At 35.5% G+C, this 27,626-nt stretch overlaps 1 protein-coding gene across 2 annotated transcripts in view; it reads left to right on the top strand.

Annotated features, from left to right (window-relative positions):
* Positions 1 to 27,626, top strand: part of LOC106181929 (protocadherin-like wing polarity protein stan) — a 68,412-nt gene that overhangs the window by 7,915 nt on the left and 32,871 nt on the right. For both annotated transcript variants that reach the window (XM_013566492.3, XM_013566490.3), the window contains exons 2-5: positions 16,657 to 17,009; positions 20,345 to 20,519; positions 21,263 to 21,388; positions 25,799 to 26,045. In XM_013566492.3, coding sequence (XP_013421946.2) covers positions 16,657 to 17,009; positions 20,345 to 20,519; positions 21,263 to 21,388; positions 25,799 to 26,045 — 901 coding nt within the window. The remainder of the gene's footprint in view (positions 1 to 16,656; positions 17,010 to 20,344; positions 20,520 to 21,262; positions 21,389 to 25,798; positions 26,046 to 27,626) is intronic.

The following is a 27,626-nucleotide window of genomic DNA, read 5'->3' as shown; positions in this document are numbered from 1 at the left end:
CATTTATACAAAAGAAATGGCCACCCTTCTAGCGTGTAGTTCAGCAGCTCATACCAGCCATGCATAGCTGAACCAGGCAGACTTGTCATTGTACCCGGTGACAACCCGTTTAAAATACCTGTGATTTATAGCTAATTTATGGTCGAGGGAAGTGTTTGCCTCCCCGATTCATGAAGGTGCATGGCTCTTAAAGGAGAGGAAAAAATATATTTCTAAGTGGTGACTCTTGAATTTTTTTAATATTTGAGAAGTTTTAAATTTCATTCGAGTGGCCTACCTCAAGCTGTGATAACAGAAAGAGAGATTAAATGGTTTTGACATTCTGTTAATGGAGATTGTTTAATGAGGCCACTTTGGTAGATTTTATGACTCTTTGTTTTTACCTTTACAGTTTAGAAACTGCTCTCATTTATCAGTGCTGCTGTGTTGCAAGTCTGTCCATCTCAGTGAATCTCTACGATGTGCGCAAGTTTGTTCACGATCCCATGTTTTCTTGCTTGTTAGTTCTTTACCAGATCATTAAAAATTGCCCTTGTCTTGCATCTCATTTATTAGTAATATAACAAGACAGGTTGTCTGAGAGGTGTGAGGCAGACTTCTAAGTTACTCGGTCACACCACATGTCAATTACTGCTCACAGTTTACGTTACTGTGTAAAGTACACGTAATCTACAACAGGGAACTATAGGGGGGAACTGTCAGGGAATGGAAGCGTCTAACTTTCAGCAGACAGTGCAGCAGGCAGTTGTTAGTATCAATAAAACTACAGTGGTGTTGAAATTGTGAATCAGCGTAAGATGCTAAAAATATTTCAAGCGAAATATAGTGTACTAGTAGTTAAAATGGGGGTTAGGAGATGTATGCAAGTACTTAGTAGGAGTATAAAAGAGGTGCCTATGGTGTGATATTATGAGTAGACTTGATTGTGAATTTTGTAGTGTAAAGTTTTATCTATGAGAACAACATATAGAACAATGCGCACCCTTGAAATGTAGCATTTGAACAGTTACAGCATTATTTGATCACTTTATTGGCCTGTTTCAGATATAAAACTTGAAGTACTTACTGATATATATCAGAAATGTGATAAATATATCATATGCCTTGCTATCTTAATAAAACACTGAAAAAGACGGGTGCCATTTCTATCATTAAGAGGCAAGCAGCGACCCCTGAAAGTGGTTATTTCAATGGGTTCGCCCTTCTCACCCAGACCAGATGTAAAAATGCACACGTTTTTTCTCACTTTCAAACATTTTCTTTGGCAATAACCTGAATGTTAATAGTGTAACATTTCACCCCAGAAAGGCACTGGCAGGCAATGGTCTTAATATATCTTGTAAGCTTTGAGGATGAAGTTGTTAAAGACAGGAGGGGGGCATATTGTTTATAAAAATTAAAAGCAAGATTTCTTATTTATATAAATCAGCTCTGAATGACTTGCTGTAATTATGTAGTATTTTGAATATTTAAACTCCTTTGTTAAAAAAAAGAGATTAAAAGAAGGAAAAAATTAAGGTATGTTTATTAAGGCAAAATTAGTGATGAAAAGTGTACTTTTGAAAGGTAAAACATGAAGAAATACACATGAACATGTTTGTTTTGACCAAAGATTCAACTTAAAATGGATCCTAGTTTTGACCTGATATCATTTAAAGAAACTGAGTTGAATGAAAATGAGAGCAATACTTTATAACACATAACTTGCAGGAACATTTAAATTGCATGCCATAAATGTGGGTTATAAAAAAATTTGACCTGTATGTTCCTCATTTAGCTGTAGGCAATATGAACTAGAGAGAAAAATGTTTTAACATTGATACAATGCCAGCTGTGACAACAGGACTGTTAGAAAAACCTGTATAGAACATATGATACCTTGCATACTGGTAGGAAATGGTAGACTTCAATGTAAAAAATGCACTAACAAACTGATACAGGAAGGAATCTGTGCGTGCGTGTAGTGCCTTACCTGGCCATTGTAAAGAGTACAAAACACTGTTGTTAATATAAAGACTTACCCAGCAGGTAAAGAAACAAAGATGAACATATTTAATAAAGATGTCATATTTTATGACAAAGATATCACGAAAGTTGTAGTGCTGTAGCAACATGAAATAGGGAAGTTTTAAGTCAGGGAATCAGTGTAAGAGTCATTCAGGTGTATTTCCATCTTGTTATAAAACTATTTCCCATCCATAAATTTTCTAACTACCCTATTTCTACCACAGGTATTTCTACCACAGTAGCACACAGAAACCCTTCTTGCTGTTCTAGCAGAGACAAAATAACCCTGCATCTATTTTGTAATGTCTAGAACAGCCAGCAGGGTCCCTGCATAGTAGAGAATAACAATGAGGTATACATGTTTTCTTTATATAAATTTTAAAAATCTTTTTTTTTCTTTTGGTTAAGAAAAAAAATTAAAAAGCAGAGGGAAACGATTTCATAAAACTGTGTTATCTTAGAAGCAAACAGGTGATCTTATTATGGAGACAGTGTAGTAATGACTGTGGTTAGAAGACTTTAGTGCCCTCTGTTACCTGTTTATTTGTTCAAAATGAAGATTTTGGGAACAAACACCACAATAAGAAGTCTTTTTCAAGCAAAAAATTGTGAAACCAATCCATCAACACAGATCTAGATTATAGGGGCCAGGAAGTCAACCACCTCCCCTGGCAAAGGAGGGAGGAGCAATTGACAAAATTTGATTGTCATAACTTCCTGGTGAGAGGCAGAATGTGTTATTATCTCAAATTCTGACTTCAGAAAGATGTCATGTAATTGAGGGCTAATGCTATCTGTCATAGTAATAGCAGTTTTCTAAGTAGAGGTTTACTCTCTGTGTGTGTGTGTGTGTGTGTGTGTGTGTGTGTGTGATACAGGCCCAGGTGGCTTCCCAGGTAGACGGTTATGGCTTTCTTCACAGGCATCTCAATCCTTAGTCCCCCCTCTCTTTTCATGATAGTCAAACCTTGACTTTTCTTAAAAGACATACAGAGACTAATATGTACCTATAGCTAATGTTTGTATTGATAGTTAATGCTTGTATTGATAAAACATAATGATTTGTAGACCTTCACAATGTATGATGCTTATACTTGAAACTGGAATTCACATTCAAGTATCATGTATACAGTCTTAGGGACGTGATTTTTACTCTTTTTTTTTTTTGGCAGTTTTATCGTTTTTGTGTGTGAAAGAGAGTTTTTGTGTGAATTGATCAATAAGCAGGGGTGTCAGGTTGGGGGTGGGGTATTTCACATTCTTTCATCCCATCCCTGTTCATGAGATGAGAAGGCATTTTGCCTGTTGTCCATAAGAGCAACGCATTTCAAAGACTTTTCCTCAAAAAACACCACAAATGTGCCTATCCTGAATAACCTGTAAATTGTGCTTGTACTTAATTTACATGTTTAATATAGGTATAATGGCTCACACTTGATAAATTTGAAACAAATTACTGACATTACGGGTTTCCTTACTGAGACACAGTGCCTGTAATTTAGATCGAAATGTAGAAACTAATAGTTTGCCTTATATGAGATATCTAGGTAAATGTGATCTGGCATAGAGTTGGAACTATGGTATTGTAAGCAGAATGTTTTAAAAAACATTAGTTAAAGCGATGTGGCGTTAGTTCAAGAGGGAATTAAACAAGCTTTTATAGTTATGTATTCAAATGTCCAAAGTGACCCAAATCTTGTTCTCATTCAATCTTAGGTTGTCCTGAAATTGACTAAAGCATATGACCAAATTACATCAGGAACCCCTGTAATGCCTTCGGCTTTTGGACAATTGATAATGATAATATTTATTGGGATTTAAAAAACTAAGTAAATGTGTGAATTCAGCTCTGAAAAGTAATTGAATATTTTGAAGTGTTTAAATACTTTTGAGAATTTAACCCCAGAATTCATAGGCCATATGCTAAAATAAACTGTATGCTACAAGATTTTCAATTTTTTCCTACCATCAGCACATTCAATCATGTTCAAACTTGTAACCAAAACTTAAGACCAATCTCATATTACTTTAGATCAATAAATAAGTTCAAAAGAGTGTTACTTTAGCTTACTTAGTAAGGTACACAGTGTTATAAAGAAATCAAACAGACATTGAGGATTTGACAGTTGGCCAAGGAATATGTAGAGAGAGCCATGATCATGTCGATGAACCTGGGAGGGGAAGTGTTGGAGGGGTAACAAGGAACAAGTTGTAATCATATTTGAGCTGAGCAACTCATTTTCTTTCTTTTTCCCATGTGTAATTTATCTTCTGAGAGCCATTTCTTTAATGCAGTTTACAACGTGAGTCATCAGAAATGAACCTGTCGGGATCTGCACGCCAGAGATTTTTTTATCACATCCAAATTTGATTAGATATTTATGACTAAATGTTGTTGATAGAGAATGTTAGATATAAAGAGGAATAGATAGCGGAAGATCAAACACTTGTTTTCTGCAAAAGGAAAAAAAACTTAATTGGTGCATGTCAACTTAAAAGATGATATATATTTGTCCCCAGGGAAATCATTGCAAGGAAAAGATAAGGCAAGATTATGAAGTGTATGTTTAAGAAAGAAGTAATCAAATAAAGGAAAAGGAGATGATGAATAACACATACAATTTTAGGCTACTGCAGACCCAGTGGTTGTCTTTGCGTTTGCTGCCGACATATTTTTTTCCCTTCAGTAACGCTGTTAGTTGGTAGAATTGACTTGATCAAGTTAATAGTCTGTATTACCTTAATCTTGTTACATGAAAGATGCATTTTGTATGTAGCATAGCCTTTTCCTTTTCAGTGACACTAGACCATGGTTAAAGTGCCATTTGTCACTGTCATCAGTATATAATGGGGTCACCAAGTTAGGTCAAAAAGTTTTGGGATCCCCAATTCATGTGAAATGTGACCAAAGTTTCATTAGTTTGAGTGTGGGTGGTGATTGGGGGGGGGGGGGGGTGGAATTGAAGGTAGTGTACTACATGGGAAAAGTTTGTCGTGACGAATGCTGTTTACTGATTGAAGTTGTTGATTTTCCTTTGCTTTATGAAGGTGCAAACATGAAAGTCAGGTTTGAATAGCTGCTTTGAACATAGTAGATTTTGTTTGCAAAATGGTCCTGGTGCTGTAAATAAGTTTGGCTTTTCAACTACTACAAATCTCTTTCTTACACATATATTATCCAAAGAACTATGGCCTCAACACTTATCCTTTATTTTAGATATGTATGCATTTATTGTTGCACATACTTCGAATGCAACTTATATGTGAATCAGTGAAACGAATACTACGTAAGTTATATGAAAAATTCATCGCAGTCTGGATAAACTGTCAGTATTGTAGCAGAGCATCAGCCATGGCTATCATTGTATGTCTACTAGGACCATTGTCTGTGTGCATGATTCATCTGGTGTTTGCGATGATGAAGGTGCACATTTCCCCACACATAGATCACAATTATGTCAGTTCAAGGGAACGCGTGCGGCCTCTGGGGACACGCTGTGGGACTAATGGGTTTTCGTTTTGGAGATCAATACCCTCAAATTACTCTTGTGATCACTCAAGCAAATTTCAAACTATAAAATATAGTTTTGTATCCTTAGTTCTTTGGGAAAAATGGACAACAGTGTGATGAATGGTAAAAAAATTCTTGTTTTCTGTTTCTCGTGGCTGGGATTGGTTGTGTGTTGACGTATAATTTTTGTCAAACCAACTGGGAGTCTATTATATCCAGTGTCAGATGGATTTCTTTGCTTGCATCTGAAAAGACAAAAATATTATCTTGTTGGTACATCACGGATAATGTCAAATAGGTTTTATGTTCCTTTTTTGGTGCTTTTTGTCTATAGTTTACGTATGGCTCAGGGTGTGCTCTCATGTGTGCACACACACACATACACACACACACGCACACACTCACATTGTTGCACATTATCAGTTTTTTTGTAGGTATTATTAATTTTAATGTTCTTTTTGTCTTGGATGCACTGGCCAATAATTTCATATTACAATATTTCTTTCCTACCTAATAGATGCTAGGTTTCAAATCTCTTTTTTGAACAAATAGATACATTAAACAAGTAGAAAATTTAGTGAAATAGCTTAAAAATAACATGAAAGAGCATACCACTAGAGTAATCAGTGGAATGTGAACTAATGTTGTAATCATAGATTAGATTATCATAATGACAGTGTTTGTATTCAGATCTGTGATAATAGTGATTATTATGTGACAAGTATTGCTGATGGAGGTAACAGTTCAGACAGTGTTTGGTTTATTTTCAACTCGGTATTATCTGATCAGTGGAAGTCCATGTTCAGCATTGTTTGCTGACTAACTTCAGATTGAGGATTTTTTGGGGTACTCACAAAAATAAATAAATGGATAAAGAAATAAGTAAATAGGAAATAGATAAGTTCCATATGACTTGAATCCAATGAACTGTTCTGAAATTTCTTAATCAATATTTTAGGAGTTATTTTTCAAAAGCCCTTTTTGCCTGAAAACATAATTAATTGAGTTTGCTAAAATTTGGGGATTTTTTTCCCATAATCATTCTGTTTGTTTAGATGTGATTTCAACACAAGCGGGTGTCTTTACTTGGGCCTGATGTGAACACACTTTATGTGAAGAGTTTTATATTCTTTGAAATGTGTCTCCAGTGTATAGGAGAACCCAAGCATAAGCCTCAGCATCCCCACCTCAGCGATTTCCTTAACTTCTATTTACTGAGAGGCATTTAAGTGAAAAATATCACACAAAGAATTTGATTAGAATCCCCAAATGGAATTACACAGGGAATCTGTTTAAATAGGCTTTCTTACACTGACATTTATGGAGATCATCAGTTTGGGTATGGCATATCGTTAGTGAGTCTCTTGAGGGGGGGAGGGTTATAGGTGACCGATGAGTGTGCAATGGACATTTTGATTTGTCAACTAGAGTGGACATTAACAGAGTGGCTTAAAACCATGGATAGGGCATTTTATTTCCCTGAATAATTATGGTCTGGTATTTGAGTGAATAAAGTCACCAGTAAACTGTGTTGCTGGTCCTGGGCTTACGATAGCCATTTCTTAAATGTACCTGAGCATTTGAAACCGAGATTCAAGAAGTAGAACTCTATATAACAAAATGTTGTTGGCTGATTGTTTTGTGACATGTGTCCATTTGTGTAAGATTTCATGTTTTCTTGAATAATTTAGAATTAAGTATGTAGAATATCATAATGACATTTTTTAGGTCTATCGTTTGTATGAAATAAAGTACATTAAAAAATTGGATAGAGCATTAAGTAAAGCACTACGGGATTAATATGACTTCTGTCAAAATAGACTATTTCTGCCAAAGGTTGTTTTTTGGCACAGACGTCAGTAACTTTGTTATTGCCCACTCTGGTCTGGAAATTTGGACTCAGTGGATCAGTGCAAATATATCAAAGTCCTTTTAACTTGAAGCAGAGTAAGATTAATTGAAATTCTTTGCTTCTCTCTGTTTTAATGAAAACTTGTTATTTATCAAATATGGACTGAAGGCTGTGTGCGCAATGTGACAAGCTGTGGTAACAAGGTTTTGAAAGAGCTAGAAGTTGTGCCTTTACTTAATCAAAGTCTGCCACATATGGTAGGTGCACCGAACAAATCTGGTTTACAAATCACACACATTTTTTGTCATAAAACCAGTCTTAACTGTCCACTTATAATTGGTTCTTTTTGTTACCAAACTGACCAATTGAATACTAATAAAATATCCACATTTCTTTTTTACTGATAACAGCCACACAAGCTCTTTAATATTAATTGCTTCATCTAACTAGTGTATAAATGACCTGATTAACTGTATTGATTTTGAGGAATGGTGTAGGAGCTAAGCAAACTAAACTGTGTGTAGAAGGATATGTGTGTTAAGAGCAGTTCACTCCAGGAACAATAACTATCAAGGACCCTCCAGACTGCTATCGATCTGTGCATTATTAATTACACCATCCAGGGGCCCTGTCTCTTATACCATTTAGCCCTGCTGGGGATATTTGGAATGTTTCTTGTTAAAAGAAATCACCTTTGTATTGACCCTACCCCTTTAATGCTATCAGGGCAAACCGAAGTTCATTTTCTTAAAAAAATAGTTCACTTGTTTAAAAAATACCTAGGTGAAGTTCATTTGAGAACATTTAAAAATAGATATTCTGCAAAATGCCCTGTGCACTCTTTTATGACCATTATACTGTAAAAGAAATGTCCACTGTAACAGAAGTGCAGAAATATTTCTATTCAGCATTTCTAGATATATCAAGTACCTTGTGGATGAGTTTTTCATTGCCTTGTACCCTCCCACCCTATAGATATGTGAATAAGAGCAGATTTAACAATGTGGCACTTGATTTAGATTGGATCTAATCTGAAGTAGGACGATTACGCCTTACAATAAAGTAATAAAGACAGTTGACCTGCTCTCTGGGATGCTTCTTTTGGGTGTATGCAAACTAGACGTGCCTTGAATTCTGAAAGAGTTGCCAACCCATCCAAACAAATAATATTGCTATTTTGAGAAATTAAATGATGGCTGCACATTAGAAAGATGGTGATATTTATAATGGGTGATAACATATTTAGAAAAACTTTTTGCTTTGCATGTTTGATAGCATACTAGTATGGAACAGTTAGCGTCATGACTCAAGAACTGTTATCAGAGACAAAACTACAAAACTAGGTGAAAATGCTGATGTTAATGTCCAGAGAGTCTCTCTTGGAGTTACACCAGGGCGTCACGATCGGTTTGTCCTTCTTGTAGCCAAACTAACTTAGGACCAGTGTTGTAGGAGACCCCATGTAATCTGACTGATTGCTGACTCCCTGCTATTCTTTCTTGTTGATGTTTACCAGTCCCAGTGTGAAGGGCACCTAAGCTGTACACCCTCTCCTCAAGATGTTCATGCTCTGCCAGTTGTTGGTCTGTCATTTACATACAGTAACACGTGCAGATGTAATGGCATCTTAACGCCAGTTCTTCAGTACCGCTGCATTGATTTTATTGATTTTACATTACGGTTACTCATTACTGCTAAAAAAGATATTTGCGCTGAGCGTTTCATGGTGAATTAGTGATAAAAGCAGAAGGCAGACTAATGGAAGTGAGACTTTCATTTGCTGCTAAATTGATGTCCATGCATATAGATGATAGCATAGGGCTCAATTTGCTTTTTACTGAAAGGAAAATATTGGCTTAAGGTCTGTTAAAATTTACATATTTACCAGGCGTGTGGATGCTTACATCATGGTTGCTTAAAAGGGTTTTGCCTAAATGACACTCAAGATGGATATTTTTACACAAGGAAGATGACTGATTTTAAACTTGAAGTATTCTGTTTGATGTCATAGTAGTGATGGAGTCACCAGCTCAGCAGGAGTCCACCTCTACACATCCCACAACTGGGCTGACAAGTGTTTTATTAAAATAGGATAAAGAATGATCCAGAAACCAGAAACCATTTTGCTTGTGTGACTGCACATTATAATTCTATATATATACTTTAGTCAATGGAAAATCTATGCTTTATGTCATTGTAAATGCGTTATTCGTGTGTGACGGCGCATGTGTAATATGTCATTTCTACATACAGAAGGAGATGACAGCAAATTGAGTTTCCTTTGAATTTTGAACTTGGGGTCATTTTAGAACTCTGTTGAGAAAATAAAATCTTTTAAGTCACTGTGAGCCTGAATGTTAGTTGAATTTTTTTAGTAAGTAAGTATCCCCCTCTCTCCACAGAGAAAAAAAGAAATATAAACAAGAAAGAAAAAAATGTTGTATAATAATATGTTGTCATGGGACATTTTAACATACTGTAACTGAGATCACTCTTCCCATTGGCACGATCTGAAAATCTGGCTGTTCATGTTGAAGCAAGGGATGTTTGCACAGCACTCTGAAGGTGATAACATGCCCTAGTGACAAAGAAAGTGTCCTTATGGGAAGAACTTGTAAAGTACTGTCCCACATGTCTTGGAGATTACACGTGTACATCATTTTTGGACAGTTGATGTTTTCTGCGTGAAATAAGTGATTGCTCAGCATTGTTATTTTTTTTACAAAACATTTGTAGGTCTCAGTAGACTACAGGTCTTTGACAAGGGAGCATTATTATTGTTTTTAAAACAATGTACATATTTTTACCAAAGATTTTTAGTTAATTCTTTTCTATAGATGCCCTAAAGAAAAAAATCTTAAAAGACCACCAATAAATTACAATAGACCACTGAAAGACTGACCACCATAGTTATTGCTGGTCTGTCCAAAAACTCTGACCAAATTAGTGGAGATAGCTTTCTGACCCGTTAAATGGCCAACATGTTTGATAAAGTGGTCAATCCATATAATATGCTAACTAATCTTGTTGACAGTGAAGTGCTATTATCTGAATCTTTTCCCACTGACCATAATTATATCAGTAGATACTGGGCTGATACCCACTTTCTATCTCAAATTATTGTGTGATGATACTTACAGTATGATATATATACAGTGAATAATAAGTGCTCCGGGTTTCATAGTGCTAATGTTTAATTTCCTCCATCTCTCCAATGTAATTTTGGTAGTTGGAAAAATCTTTGAAACTCCAATGACCATTGGGTTTCTTGAGCATGTTTTTGATGTTCTCTTAGGCTCTGGAGAGTTGTTTTGTCTGAAGTAAGTGATAGATGATATGTTGGGGTTGCTCTGGATCAGGTGGAAATTAAATGATAAAAATAATAATGATGATAATAAGTTTATTTGAAACATTGCAACCAAACGGTTGGAGTTATCCAGGTTACCAATTGAGCTTGAATAAAAATATTAAGTAAAATATTTACATAAAATGAATGGTTAAGGTACATTTTCAGTTTAATTGTCATAAATACTATAGCACCATGCTATCTCAGCTCCATGCTATTGGGATTTCTATCCATAAGGAGCCAATCTAATCCCTCTGTTGTCCCACCCACTGCCATTGGTTTAGTTCTGTCCAATGATGGCGCTAGCATTTAAAATTAAATGGTCGTTACTTGATTGTGAATGTATCTGTTACTGTGTATTACTGTGAGTAATTTTTCTAAAATGCAACCAGATTTTGCTAATTTCTGATTTCTCATTATTGAGTTAACATTTAGTTTAAATTAGGAAGAAATAGTCAGTAGATATCACTTTCCAAAACTCATCCCATTTGCCGTAATTGAAAGTAAAGACAGAAAAGGAAGATTATGCAATGCAACATCAAACAAGAAGAGATCTTTAATAGGAAGTATTTCTCTACAGAAATACTTACATAACATTTCAATTTCATTTCGATCCAAGAAATCATAACCTGAAGTATGTATCAATTTGAGTGCATTGTTATTATGCCCAATATTGCCCATAATTAAAACACCAGCCTGTAATCCCTTGGCTCTCTCAAGATACTGTAATTGAATTAATTAAGCCCATAGATAAAGTCTAGAATCCTGCTGGGATTATGACTGCTAATGAGTGGAAGTGATGCAATCTTATCAATTAATTTGGCCTCCATCAAAATGTATCAAACTATGGTGTATACACTGAACTTGGCCGCCTTCCCCTCTATACCAAAATACAGTTTGCATCTGTCCAACTATGGTGTAAAATTATTCAAATGTCTGATGCTACACTAATAAAACAAGCATACATACAAGAGATAAATAGTTACAAGTTACTGACACCTTATGTCCCACCCGCAGTCCACACACTCAGGCCAGCTTGTATGTCATGGTCTGAGGGTATCCGAAAAATCCTTTTCACATTTGGCCTTGGAGATGTGTGGCTTAGCCAGTCACCTCCAAAAAACTTCACCACAATTTTCAAACAAAGACAAACTGACCACTTTACCCAAATGTGCAATAGCAAACTTCAAGCCAACAGTAAATTGTCTCTCTTCCGTATACTTAACCAAGAGTGTGAAAGGGCAACTTATGTTGATAAAATAACAAATTATGACACCTTGTCAACCCTTGCTAAACTACGTCTTAGTGACCATAAACTCCACATCGAAACTGGGCGGCACACCAGGCCAAAAACTGAAAGATGCGACAGAATCTGTCGCCTGTGCACCCAAGGGGTAATTGAAGATGAATACCATTTTATATTCCAATGCCCAATGTACAAAACAGACAGAGTCACCTTTTTAAGTAAAACCTCAATCCTAAAAGCTGATCCCAGGTCACCAGACAGTCATTTATGCCATGTATTTAACAGTGCCAAAAAAGATACTCTAGTGTCCCTCTCCAACTTTATAATCAAATCATTCAAGAAAAGAAGTGAAGTAGTTGCTCTGCTTGGTAACTCTTAGCATATCCCTTAAAATGTCAGTGTATGGTCCCACTGTTGTGAGAAGTGACTCGGCAGTGGGACTGAACATGGCACAATATTTATATCTGTGTAACTTATTTACTTATCTGTCTTATGTAATTGTCATTAGTCGTAATTATCCATGTCATCAAACTGGCTTTAAACAGCTATGTAACCTTGGTTTAAGTTTAAACATATTCTTTTTGTGTAACATGTTTATAGTATGTTTATGGTAAATTTAAAATCACACCAAGGTTTATCGCATTGCTTAGATAGAATATTTTATGAGTAATTTTACTGATACGTATGTCCATTATATAAAGATGGTAATGCACTAACTGTATTGTATCGTCATTAGTATATCATATTGTACAAGGTCATGACAATCTATGTACCAGTACAGAAATAAATTGAATTGAATTGAATATCAATTAATTAAGGATAAGCATATGATACAGGAATTAGCATGGGTGGGCAGCTTAGCAACAGACCAGAGCACCTGTTTACAGGAATTGCACACTGAGTTCAAAGTAATTTGATTACTTATACTGTCTAAAGCCTTGCATGTCTTTTTTAGGGGTACTTGATGTTAAAAATTCACAAGGTGAATTAAGTTTATTTTAGAAAGTACATATTTAAGAGAAATGAAAAAATGATAAACATACTGTAAAGATGATTATTTTTCTTTTTTGGAAAGGTGTTTGACATTTTTTAGTAATAACTGTAGCAGGATATTGGATTCTGTTTGTTACTTTTACAGTGCTGCCCAGATTGCATGATTTTCTAAAGATTTTATAAGGAGAGGATTTTTTTCAAAATGCTTTTCACAAGAATTCTGGCTGATACATGTTTAAATTTTAATGTTAAATATGACATGATCCCAGCACATAGTTTGCCAGGAGCAAAAAATTTGCACTTTCACAGAATCTTGCCTTAAAGATCTATAGACCATAAGCTTTGTTGCAAGCATAAAATAGCAGTTATTTCAATAAAGAAGTTACATAAAATTTTCTTGACCCTATTCCCTAAAATAGTAAAGTGTCACGTTAGATTTTGTGTAATTTCATTAATGTGCTTTAAGTGGTCCCATATTTGAAAAGAAAATGGAGGACGCGCTCTCTCGCTCTCTTAAATGTTGGACAACTTGTTTGATGTTTTCTGAAGCATGGAATAAAATGCATATTAAAGTATTGTTGGTGCAGAAAATGAGCAATTTATCAAGAGAAGTGTCAGGGGTTTCATCAGAACTCTGTATGCAAACTGAGCAGGGAGTCCATTTGATACAGTAGTATGATAGCTCCAATAGCTGTAGGAGACATTGGGTTCACACTAATACTCAGTGTTAAGCTTCATATAGACAGGCAGAATCTTTTCTGGACTGAGAAAAAGACAAAATTACAGTTGTATGTTTAAAAGAAGAAAAAGAGAAAAGAGGGAGAGACAAAGAAATAAAAACTGAAATAAAGGTTGATATTAAACTGTCTGGAGACAGCAAGGTCTGTTTGTGATCTGTGATCATAATATGACACAAGCGAGGCCTGTTTTTAGTTTTAAATAAAACTGCCTGAAAGCACCAGCAGGGCAGCATGTTCAACGAGTGTATGCATGCGTGAAACACGTTTTGATGAACTCTCACGCTTTATACACTATGGAGGTGATACAAAGAATTTGTGGTCATTTTTCAGTTTGTATGCCATTTTCAAAGCCTTTGTGTCATTAAGTATTTAAAAGGTATTGTATGATTTATATGGTCTATATATGTTAAGTTTGCTTACATATAGGGTGAAACCATTTGATTCAGATGATCATTATGGCTTAAAGAAATGAAAATTTTTATTTGTTAGAGCAAAACTCTCTGTTTAGATGAAGTAAGAAAACAAAGATGTAACTGAAATAGTGCTGCCTGTTATATTATGTTTCAATTACAGAAAAAGTTACCACTGATTTGTTAGCAGATCCTTTGCTATGATCTTGATGAATATTTGACCAGACAGGGATAAAGCCACTCTGATCTCAGTCATTACACAAATTACAATGTGCTTGTTGAAATGGTATTTTTAGCTAGAATCAATTAGTTTATTTCTAACCCTATAAACAGTCTAAATAAGCATGATGACCCACTAGTGAAAATATGAAATAAGAGGGAATTTGTCTCAGTTCAATACAAATTGACTTGCTTTACTATATGTCTATTGATATAGAGTGTGGATAATTCAATTTTTACACACCATTCTCCGCAGTGTTTTATATTTAACAAATTTGCCATTAATATAAACATATGTACTTTTTGACATGAACCCAAACTTTAGAAAAACAGCCTTTAATTCATTATCTCGAAGTATGACTAAATTATGTAAGAAGACATGTACATATGGGAATATGATTTATTAGTTATTGCTTGAAATTAATGAATAATCACCATATTTGTCAGTGGTTGTCTGTATTGCCATTAACTCAACCAATATAGCTTAAAGAACAAAGACAGTGAAAGCCATTTTTAGCCAGGTGCTTTTGTCTGATTAAGAGGGAATATCATCCACTTAACCAACATGTTTTTCTCCACAGTGACAGGAAACTATTGAGGTCTGGAGTGTACTTAGAAAGGCTTTTTATTTTAGTATTTGTGGTTAAAAGTGATCATGTGTGAAACACAATCTTTATCTCTATGTCTTTGATGAGAATTCAAACACTTGTATGAAAAAATGTCACTTTTTGCAAAAAGTATACAGATTAAGAAATAATATATGGAGTTTGAAAGAGAGTTTGGTAATGGGGCCTTTTCAAATCTGTCTACATTGGCTGAAGTCTGTGTGGTCAGTCATATGTGATGAACATTTTCAAGTGTTTCTGACAGGTCTATTCTCAATGTGAAGACAGGATGTGTGGGTTCTCATCTTCTAGACATACTTGTAGGACCTGTGTCACCTTGGTGGGTCCAGCCTGTGTAATTATTCTTGGAAATTTCATGATTATCTCCATTCAGTGAGTTAGTACTTTTTCAGTGAGTAATTACTAGTTAGTAATATTTTACATGTCAGTTACAATCAAGAAGTTTTATTATATCTCTGTGATGTGATGGAATAAATTTATCCTGTGCAATCAACCCATTGTCGTATGTTTGGCTCCACTACTGTAGAGTGGAAAGAGAATTTAAAGTTGGCAGTACTTTATGATATAACCTTCTACATACCCTAGGGAAATAAACTGCATTATGTCATGTGTAGAACTTAGCACCATCATCTGTGAATGCATTATTTGTTATTTACGTATTTTGGCACAAAACTGCTGCAAACAAACATGCTGTCACATAACATAATTGATGGAACTTGCACTTATTGTGCCGCAGGACTTGTCAGCTAAACTGAACTGTTGAAAAACACTCTAATTTATTTGTCATTCGTCCAAACATCACCATAGTTATTATTTGTGAATGCATGTCAGAGCTGATGCATGTTAAAGGAGCTGTCCAGGAAATTTATTCAGCAAGTGCTGAAACCCTCCATTCGGGAGAATGAATCTGTATTAGTGTAGAAATTGTTTGTCCATTATCTTTTGAACTTATCTTTTGAGCTTACTTTGAATCCAAAATGAAAGAAAAAAAGAAAAATTAAGGTTGTTTGAATATGGGTGTGATAATTCAATAATATAAGTGCCTCAGAGTTAATGAAAATATTGCACAGATAAAAAACCCAGTTGTCTTGTATACTGTGGTATATATATAGAGAGAAAAAATTGGAGAACAAAATGTGTCAACCACTAACTGTGTTGTGACACAGGAGAAGTATGTAAAGTGAGAGATGATGGAACTAAGTGAGCTAATTAACAACGCTCCCTACAGATGGAAAAGTGATGTCACAAGATTGTATTACGTCTAAGTTTTGTTCTTCAGGATGTTGAACAAAATGCATTTGTCGTAACGATAAAGGTGACAATTTTGTTGGGAATCCAGGCTTGAAATTGTAGCATGACTTCAAATAGGCTGTACGTTTATGTGGTTAAGTTTGTGCACAATGCTCTGGTACTGGGACAGAAAATTAGAAAGTGTCAGAATTGGGGAGTTGGGAGGGGAGGAGAGAAAATGGACTTATAAGCAATGCTCTTTTACTTGTGCAGAACATTATGAATATGTTATTATATATGAAGAGAAAAATAAATGCATAACAATATTTAATTGAATAAAATGAAAAAAAAAGTTAACATATATTATCTGACCTTATCTCTTCTCTTTTTACTCACTTACTTTTTATGAAATTATACATTATATCCACAAATATTTATTCAATTTTATTTTAAACATTCCTTTTTTCCTTCCACAGATGGTTTGAATGAAGCCACAGCCACCTGTCAGCTCTCAGTGATGTTGGTGACAGAGGACATGTTGTTAAACAGCATCACTGTGCGTCTTAACGAGATGGACGAGACCGCCTTCCTCTCCCCTCTCTACGACTTCTTCATCAAAGCTCTCGGAACCATCATCCCGGCAGATATTCAGGACATCTTTATCATCAGTATACGAGATGACACTGACGTTCCTGAAAAAGTTCTCAATGTGAGCTTTTCCGTGAGGGAGAAAGTGCTGAACAGTCAGGACTATTTCTATAGTCAACAGTTTCTGAAGGAAAGAGTTTACCTACAAAGGAATCTACTGGCAAAGCTGTCAACACTTGAGGTATATAAATATAACTTTTCTTTATTGTTTTGTACATAAAATATATTTGCATTTGTCACGGGAAACTTAATGTACATGTTTGGAAAAATGGGGCAGTAAGGATAAGTCAATCAAAAAATCTTTTCAATGTGGATAAATTTTGTGTTTGCATGCATGATTGTGTGCACATTTTTTGGCATGCATGTGCTTTTGGGAAGGGTAGTGTTAGAGACTGGATTTGCTTGGAGGGTTTTACTGGCAGAATTCCATCTTTGAGTATATTTTTTAAATTTTTTTTATGAATAACTACCCTTTAGCAGTGTGTTGGAGAGATCCCAAGAACAAGGTTGTCATCTCAGTAGTATCTCCTCACACTGTTTTATAGACTAATGTCTGTCAGTGTGTATGCATGTTTGTGTTGAGGGAAAAGATGCAAGAATCTGCTGCAAAACCTTAAAACAAAGCTGAGCACTCCAGATCTCTTTGACACAAGAGCAATGGTCCAGGCCAAAAATAATCGAAATATAGAGTTGACATTATTGCTGTGAGTCTCATGGATTGGTCATCTCTTTTTAAGATGAAGAAAAACTTAAAAGCCAATAGTCCTCGGTGACAGATTGTTAATCTGTCTGCACCTTAAACTTCTGTCGCCATTGGTCACTAGAACTTGTTGACCTCATATAAGACCACTGGTCAGCTAGTTACTGTGAATAATCCAAAAAAATTGCCAGCCTGATACCAAACCAGTTGCCTTAGACTGAATTGTAATATTGTTGACTGGTTAGTACCAAGTCAACTAACCATCCAAAACCTCTCCCCATTCACCTCTGTTCTTCATACTGTACCACTATATCACTCAGGACTGAAGAGAGTTTGAAGTGCACTCTACTTCTCCAGTGTGGCCTGCCATTCAAACCAGCCATTATTTATTACACTCAATCCAATTTCTTCACAGTCCTCTCCTCTATGCCCCCCCCTTCACAACTCTCCTTATCACAGCCCATTGAATGTAACACATTTTAATTCTAGTTCACTTGGTGTTTGGAAAGGATTCAAATACACTGTATCTTATTCTTTGTTACATCAGGTATGTTTGATTCCACAGGGTTTGTTGAAGGTTTTTGTGTACTCCTAGATATGTGGGACCTAAAGCAAACCTGAACTACAATGGACTAGGTTGTTTTGCGTGATGGTTGAAATAAGTTGGGGTGGTTTGATTGGTGGTGAGTTTTGTTGGCTGAGGACATTTATATTGAATGTGGTATTTCATACGCCATTGATGGAATTCTTTTGATATTTACCCAGCAGTTTTGATATCTCTGTGGTTTGATTGTAAAATGACTGAAAACTGCTTGTTTTGAATGTTCTCAAGAAAGCACTAAAAGGCTTTGAAAAACAATCTGACAAAATATTAGACCAAAATGTTGAAACTTCACAAATGAACAGGAAGGAAACAGGCTGATAGACAGCCCACAGAAATACTGTGCACAAAATACCCCAAATAGCATCAAATTTTACCCTGAATTTTCTCTGCTTATCAGTGCTGCATACCCCACTGTAACTCATTGACTGTCGGTGCTTTAAGTTATGAGTCAATAAGTACTATGTTTACTGGAGATAGTAAACATCACAATATCTGGCCACTGCACAAGCAGTGTTTCACATACATTTAGGAATATTACATGAAGCTATGAAAGACAGCAACTGTCTAATTTGCCTGAAGCTAGTGTCAGTCGAGTCTCGACCTAGCATCAGAATTGTTCAGTTTATCATTTTTTTTCAAGACCATGTCAAAGCAACTTGTTTGCACAGAGTGCAGCTCATATTGAATATTATCATGCTTTGCGTAAGGCGAAGGCTGAATTTTTCTAACATTCAGGTCATTTTATTCAGTGCAGCACTCTATGTCTGGGATTAAAGTTGGCAAAAGTGGAACAGTTTTTTTAAGCTGAACTAGAAAATATTACTGTTTGAATAGAAAATTTACATGGTGAATAGAAAATTGCAGTTTGGATTAAAGGCAGTAAATTCGATAGGGCATTTTTTTCATAATAGGCTTGTGAATGTTACAGTTTGGTGGGTAAAGTTGAGATAATTTGGGAAGTTCTGGTTAAGAAAAAATATTTGAGTTTACACCCCTCCAGGCCAAGCCAAAACTTTGTCAACACATTAAGTTTGTCTTTGCCAGGAGGGTAATGTGACACTGCATGATACATGCTTCCACTGCAGATGTTCTGACAGCAATGGGTCACATCTGCCAGCTTGCACTTAAGTTTTTCTTACCTGGAGGGCTTACTCAGAAACCTCAGGCCTGTTCACATGAGAACCAATTTGGACCGAGAATCAGTCTTTCTTGTGTGATCACACAATCAGGGATTTGGAAGTCTAAGGGACTCTTTGTGTGGAGGTAGTAATTATAAACACTATAAGAACACTGTAACGACCTTTAAATTACTTAAAAAATTTGTGTGCTGTTTGACAATTGAAGTTCTACTTATGGTCTGAATGCATCGTGGCATTTTCACTCTCATTGGCTGAACCATCACCTGAAGTTAGGGTGCTCCCTTTTCATTACACAATCCATCATCTTGAGTGCATAACACTGACTTTTTACTCAAAACATTTGCTGTGGGTTTAAACATTTACTTTGTCCATTGTGATCTAGACCACAAACTGAGCAGACGGTGTTTGGTATTTATGTAGGAAACTGCTACCAGGGGGCACCAGTCACAACACACTTTCAAGACAGGTGTCAGCGATGGTGTGTGTTTCCCTAGTACCCCAGGGGTTATTATTTTAATCCAAGTTTAATGGCAAACACAAGCAGAACAACTGCTCCTGCTGTCTGTGCCTTTGCCATGGCTAATTCAGCAGTAAATTGATGGAAGTCACTGAATTCAGGTGGAAAAGAAAATGATACCCAGTGGCCTGACTGTAAATCTACTTGATCAAGATAATAAATAATGTTCTTTTGGCATTCAGTTCTCTTTTTGATGTTACAAGTGTTTTAGATAGCTTACTTAATCATGTGAAAAGATAGCGGTTTGTGATTAATTTTTCCAGGAATTTTTTAGTTGTCGTGTTGATGTTTGTGTAGCAATTATACACTGCTCTTTAGTGATGGAAAGAAACAAGTGAAGGCTTGTGTTTGGAAGTTTATGTTCTATAGTAATTATGCTAAAAGAACAAATAGTGAAGTAAAAAAAATATGACTTCAAAAAAGTGGAAATAAAAAAAAAATTATATTTGTAGTTGTAAGCTTTGATGACTTGGTCAAAATATTGTTTTCTTATTTTTACTTTATTAAATAACCATTAATTCAAAATTTTCTATTTCATTACAATTTTTATCTTCAGGTTCTTCCTTTTGATGATAACATCTGTGTGCGTGAGCCCTGCCTCAACTATGAAGAATGCATCGATATCCTGAAGTTCGGCAATGCGTCTGGTTTCCTCAGCTCTCCCACCATGTTGTTCCGTCCCATATATCCCATTGAAGGGTCAAAGTGCATCTGCCCGGCTGGATTCACAGGTTGGGGTTTGTTAGACTGATCTCTTATTGGGCTAGAATTTCGCTTCACAGCCCCATAAATTTCTCTCCACATCTCTACAGCCGGGGAGTTTCATCAGATTGATTCTGTTTTATTTGCTTATAATTTTGCTACAAATACCACTTTAATATTTAAAAGAAAATAAACAGACTCTGTTGCATTAAGCCATGTAAACATTGTAAGTTTTATGTTGAATGATGGACTTTTAGAAGCTCTTCAGATTATTAGATGCAGTGTTTTTCACATGTGTTAGTGTAATGAAACAAAAAATAATGATAAAAGTTTGACTGACCTTTCATGTTGCACAGGTGTCATCTGCCGTTCCAAGTGTCAATTTGACATTTGCATGACAATTTGTAGTCCCATAGAACATTGGTATTTGCTAAGAAATATCTGCTGAAAAAATTTTTTTTTGAAAATGAAGCTCAGAAACTCAGCTTGAGTTTTAATTATAATATGTGCCATGTATTGGTTATATTAAGTTATGTAATATCGCAAGAGATTAATGATGAAAATAGGGTTGTTTAGCACTAGATGTACAAATGAAATGACAGGCTATTTTATCTACGTAGATTTCAACTATTTACTATATACCTTACTACATTTATTGGAATATATGTAACAATTGTTGTTAAAATCTTTATCATTAGTTAGTTTGTTGTTAGCATTTTTTTCATAAGTTATTAGTTAAAACAAATTTGTTTTTAATTCTGTCAATTTCTAGGAATGAACGTGGAATATGAATGTGACACAGAAGTGAACCTGTGCTACTCCAACCCCTGTCAGAACAACGGAACTTGCTTACGACACGAGGGCGGCTACACGTGCATTTGTCTTACAGGGTTCACAGGTGAGTCAATTTTTGTTTTGTATTGGCAGTAATTCTGAGATCCATCATTAGATTTTGAAGATAGGGGCCGTCTTACACAAATTACACAATACAACATCACTGTATGTTTGTTGCTCATTTTATCAGCCCAACATGATAGCAACAGGATGTTATACCATGTAATTACATGGCAATTTAAGTTTGGACTGTGTTATTTTCTTTCCCTAATGACAACTCGATTATTTTTCCATAAGCAATATGTGGTTAGACGATGGCATTACATGGCTTGTTTTATCATGTCACACATTTTACTACCAGCTCAATTAAAAATCACTTTGCTTTAATGTGCTGATTGCAGATTAATCATTATAAGTATAGAACAAGGTCCAGAATAACTATTTTCTATCTGAATATTAGAGTAGGGATTTTATTGCTTTTATAAAGAACCTGCTGATACTGTCTTTAGTCTAAACCTAAATAACAGTAACCAGGAGGGGGATTTTTTGATAAAAGATGGAAGTTTGATAAATAAAATTTGTAAATAAATATTAATTTATAATCAGTAATTTGTAAAGTCTTATAGCTTTTAATTGTTTTAATTGGAAAATGGTTATTTAGATTAACAAAAAGGTAAAAAGAAAAACCATACCAGCTTGGTCCCATTTGAGGTTTATGCAGTTTTTTAAAAGCATATTGGTTATTGCATTTTAATAAATTTAAACAAAATGAAAACATTTCAGTTATTTCAATTTTCTAATTATACAATATAATATATTTATAGTCTTTGTAAAATTTGGAAAATTAGATCATTTTGGATCTAAATAGCGAGTAATTTCAGTAACACACTTTCTCTAATGCGTAGGTTCACTTTAGATTAGTAAATTGGTCCCAAACATCTCTGTATCTGCATTAACCATATACACCTTGGGTAATGTGATTATTATGTCCTCACTGTTTAGACGGGGTGAGGTGACATGGAACCATTTAGATCTATTATCTCTAAACATACAGCTGCAACAAGGGACTTTCTAATGTTGTTGTAACATCAGCGGTGAAGTGTTTACATCATGTCATGAAAATATTTGGGGTGTCCGATATCTGATATGTATACAGTTTGACAGTTAAAATGATTAAATTGCTCAGTAATGATGGGGAACCTAAAGGATAAGTTGCCTAACACCCTTGTTGTCAACATCCCTGCACGCTATATGATATACTGGCTTTCCATTTATTTCTTCTATCTAAACATAACACTGAATACTTTTACTTCAAGGTTATAGTTGACTTTCAATTTGAGGGTCATTTTCAACACCTTATTTCAAATTTATAACAAAGTAATTATTTAGTATGTCACAGGGTTATAGTTTCTACAGTGCTAAACCACTGGCATTAATGTTAATTAATTGTTAAACACCCTTGTAATTGGTAGCCATTATGCATATGAATTTGTGCCCCAAGGGCTGCTGAAATATTGTAAAGTTCTGGATTAAAAACTGCCAGATATTTCACCATTTATACCAAGTTAATCATTGATACAGTTCAAGTATTTTGTTTCACTATAATTATCTGGTTGACTAGAAGAAATTTAATCCTGGACAAGTGAAACATAACATGACATTTACTGTTAAGACTTGGTGAGAATAACCAAAAAGTTAGAGATATACCAGATTACTTAATGACCATCAGAACTGAAGCAATTTAATGTTAAGATTCAAATAATTGTTGTTTTTTCCATCCTCAATATCACCATGCAACAGCTTTGCTTAGATTCGTTTCCCAAATAACGATGGGAAAATTTGTAATTATATTTTCCCCAGATGCTCTAAATCTCCCTTCAGGTTGACTTGCTCTCAAGGATAATGACAGTGATTGTAATCCCTGAGAGAGCTGAATTAATAAAGTAGATGTTGATAGGTGCCACCAGCACAGCCAATGGTAGATAATGCAAATAAGTTTTCTTTATTGAAAGCTGGATTTAGGCCTTGAAATTAATGGGAACAATGCTATTTTAGCAGTAACAATAATTCTCTCTCTCTCTTGCTCTCTCTCTGTTTCTCTCTTTCTCTCTCTCTCTTTCTCTCTCTGCCCTTGGTGCCAGTGGCCCTTCTCTGTTCGGATCTTATCATTTGTACAAAATCATTTGCTCCATTCAAATGAATGATGTGTATTTCATCCTGGGCTATTCAGCCAGTTATCAGTTTCAGTATTGATTTTTGATTCCTACTAAGTGGACTGGTTTGATTGCCTGGCACATACGACTACATCAGACAGCATTTAATCATCGCTGTACATGACAGAGGCAGACATTTTGATTGCCGACAGATTCTCATTTGCACAAACATGGCAACTTGAGCAATTCTGGCGCTTGAAAAGGGAGGCGGGAAGGGGGATACCACAGAGGCAGACATTTTGATCAAGGACAGATTCTCCTTTGCTCAGGCATAAAAATATGGCAGTTCCTAACTATTGATAATGTTGAGAAGGTTTATGTGTGTGTGTGTAAGAGAGAGGGGAGTTAATGAAAAAAGAAAATCTTTTTTTTTTTTTGTCAGATACCCCTTGCACACAAGCATGACAACATTTTTCTAATTTTCTAATGCTGGGTCATAGGAATTGAGTTGGGGGAGGAGGGGGGGGGGACAACAGAGAGATGATACCCTTTAAAATCACACTTACATATAACCAAGACAACTACTTTGAATAGGGTAGTGGTGAAGGTGGGAGGGCAGACATTGGCAAAGGATTGACTGTTTGCAGACAGATTTGAACTCGCACTCAAACATGGAACCTGTGGTATTCCCCTGATGCTAGAAATGAGAGGGTGATGATATGGCAGGTCAGAGACATTCTCTTTATGGACAGATAATTATGTGCACACAAACATGGCAAAAGCAACCTCTCAGTATTCCCTGTATCAATACACCAGCAAGGTATTTTGATTGCTGACAATAATTCCCATCTCTGTCAAACAGCAAACATGCCATATCTTGGCTACTTGGAGAGAGGGCTATGTGCGGGCCCATGTTAAGCCTTCTGTAGTTTAGCAGGCACTCACTATCTTTGGACTTTTGTTGTGCCTTGACCTTGTAGACGGCTTTTTGTCACTTTGGGAAATACCTGTTTTGTGTGCTTTTTAAAGTTGCTTAAACATTTATCATGATTTTTTGTTGAAAATTCATTGCAAATAAAAATACACATATCAATACTTCTAATACACCAAATGTGAAGTTGAATATGACAAAAAAGATTGGAAAAAATATTATCAAAAGTAAGCTACTGACTTTAGAAATAAAAACACTCAAGATTTTCAAATTGAATTATGAATGCATAAGGTATAAGTTATTTGTTTGATATATTATTTCTTGATGATTGCAGTACTTTTCTAACAAAACCAACGTGTTGTATTTGACACATCTCTCAGATACAGTTTTTTTATGATATTAAACTTATCCTTATTCACATTTCCTTTTCTTGAATAAGAGGATAACGCTAAAGCAATCCATTATAACCATTGAATGAATAATATGGAGTCGCTTGCAGCATTTCTGTGTAAGATTGCATTAAGAGAATCATTGTTTAAATAAGAGATATTGGCTATATGGTATGGCTTCCAAAACACACAGAAGCTGGTTACAAGAGGAAGTAATACACGGAAATGGGCCTCTTAAAATCCATTGTGAGGCTCACTGGCAAATAAAGACCCACTTTAGAGCAGTAAACGTGTGCTTTTCAAGACGTAATTCTGCCAAAACAATTCTAGAATTAATTGCTTTGTCTGTGGTCTCTGTATTAATCAATGTGGCGTCTCTTGGAAGTGGGTTTTTGTTTGATGAATTATGCAGATCACTTACAGCTTATGTGTATTGTTATACATCTTTACACAGATGCACATACATGGCTTGCTGTTTATGTGCTTTATTTTACATTTTTTAGCATGCACTCATGCATGCACACTTATTCACACACATAGTAGCGATAATCCAATTTGCTTCTTTATTTCATCCATATTCCCTTATTATAAATGTCACCATTCTTCCCACTGATTTATTATTATTTTATGCATAACATCTTTATAGAGAAAAAAATACTAGAAAGCTCAGCAATTTTCCTTTTGCCACTTAACTATACCCTTCTAAAACTGCTAAGAAAATTGTGATCTATGAACCTGTTTTTTAGTATAAATTTCCCATTTTTACTGTCATAAGTGTAAATACGCCAGGCTCTCTCAGTTATTAGTAGGCAACTGATTCAAAAACTAAAAGTTTAAAATTCAATAATGGATTGTAACTCTGGTCGGTTTGGGGTTTTGGTATATCTTAACTATTAATGAAAAAGTGTTGAAATTTGTAGGAAAATAACTTTTTTGCCACTATGAAGATCTAATGCTCTTTGTGTCCCTTGAAAAGAAAACGATTATTTTGTCATCTACAGGCCGCAGCTGTGAGACGGATATGAAGTACACGAAGTATCCCTCAGGCTGTCCAGCAGAGGTATCTCATGTCTGCAAACCCCCATCTAACTGCCAGACCCTGATTAAGGGGGGTTTCCGCTGTGATGGCTGTCCACAGGAGGAGTACCATAATGCATTCTGTGAGATGACAACACGCAGCTTTGCCAAGGGGTCGTTCCTCATGTTTCCATCCATGAAGAGGAGACACAGGTTCAAAATACAGCTCAGGTGAGTAGGACGGATTGATCAGATTTTAGATTTTATCATTTGATAAAAAATAATAAAGAATTCTTTTATCACAAACTAAGTTCACTGATCAGAATTGTATAATTAATGGTTGAGAAGGATTTTTTCTTCTGATATGCTTTGTCTTGAAATTTAAAAATCTCCCATCCCCCTCCCAAACAAAGAAAAAAAGGTTTGAAAATGAAAAATTTGTATCAAATCTACAATATGTTATATCCTCTGTCCTGCTTAGAGTAAAATGCTCTGCCATGGCTGATGTTCTAAACATCTATTGACTGGCCCTTAGTACTCTACTGGACTGCAAAATGCTTCTCTTTGCTGTCCCTGAAGGCTTTGTTGTAATCTATTTAGAAAACTACTCTGTCTGGAGGGACGCGCCACATTTGGAGACTTCTGACCCTGGAAAACCTCAAACAGCTTTGCTTCAGGAAGCAATAATGAAAACAAGATTAGATATCTGTGTATAATTGATAATTTTGTCCTGGAAAATAGTTTCTTTTGCAAGTGGCAACTGGAATATTTATTAGAATTGGTTTTTGTTAGAAAGAGCAGACTTTACGAAAGGCGTCGGACCGTCGGACATGCCTGGCAAATTTCGTCTCGGTCCGATAAAAAATCCTGTATCGTCGGACCTTATGTCCGGCGAGTTTTCAAACTGACTGGGAATGTGTAAATATAAGGAATACGTTGTTGTTTCTTTTCTGGACGGTATATTTTACTTCATTCGAAAAGAGAGACGGGGTGAAAATCTCGGGGAGTTCCCAGCTAATTATACATAATTTATTAACCTCAGTTTCACTCACAAATACTATTTTGTGACTGGCTGAGGTTGGGGGATTCCTGAATGATGTAATGTACAGTCTCGTTTTCGTTTTCGTAATACCCCTACACAACAAAATGGCTGCAACACATGTGCTCGTGCTATTTGCGTTTTTACAGACTTGATCCTCTGTTTCTTCATTATCAGTCGTACACAGTACTCATGGATAAGCCTTTTGCTTAGAAATGACGTTGTTGAACTTTAAACACTTCGTTGGTGCAAAGCGTGGCAAAAATGAAAACGAAGTGAGGAAAAGAAATGGAAGTTTAATAAAATTGGAAAGAAGGTAGGCCCTGGCGAACTTGTGATCTGTAGGAGAGGAAAATAGTATGTGCCGAGTGTCAGGAGTACTAAAGTTATCATTTTGATCAATAGCAACATAAATGTTACAGCTTTATTACGGGTTCTTAAATTATGGAACATATGTACGTATTTGCATGTACCGTTCACCACGAGTTGGAGAAAGTGCACATGAACTTGATGAAAGCTCACAGTTTAAGTTTCTTTTTATAAAAAAAGAAATAAAATGAAGAAGGAACTTAGACTCGGACTGGACAGTCCCTGTCAAAGCTTCAATTGGATGAAAGAGACTGCCTTACTGTGCTGTTTCAAAATGCATATGTTATTGCCAAAAACAACGTGTGAAATGGTTATCTGATTAACAGACGTTTTTATGGACATACATTTGATATTACTAGCTACACATTCTTCATACTTGTATTGTTTTTAGTCCTTGTGTCATT

Source organism: Lingula anatina, chromosome 6 (genome assembly GCF_051362555.1).
Source record: "Lingula anatina isolate TDL-2025a chromosome 6, LinAna3.0, whole genome shotgun sequence".
Classification (NCBI taxonomy): domain Eukaryota; kingdom Metazoa; phylum Brachiopoda; class Lingulata; order Lingulida; family Lingulidae; genus Lingula; species Lingula anatina.
This window is presented reverse-complemented; position numbering and strand designations above follow the sequence as displayed.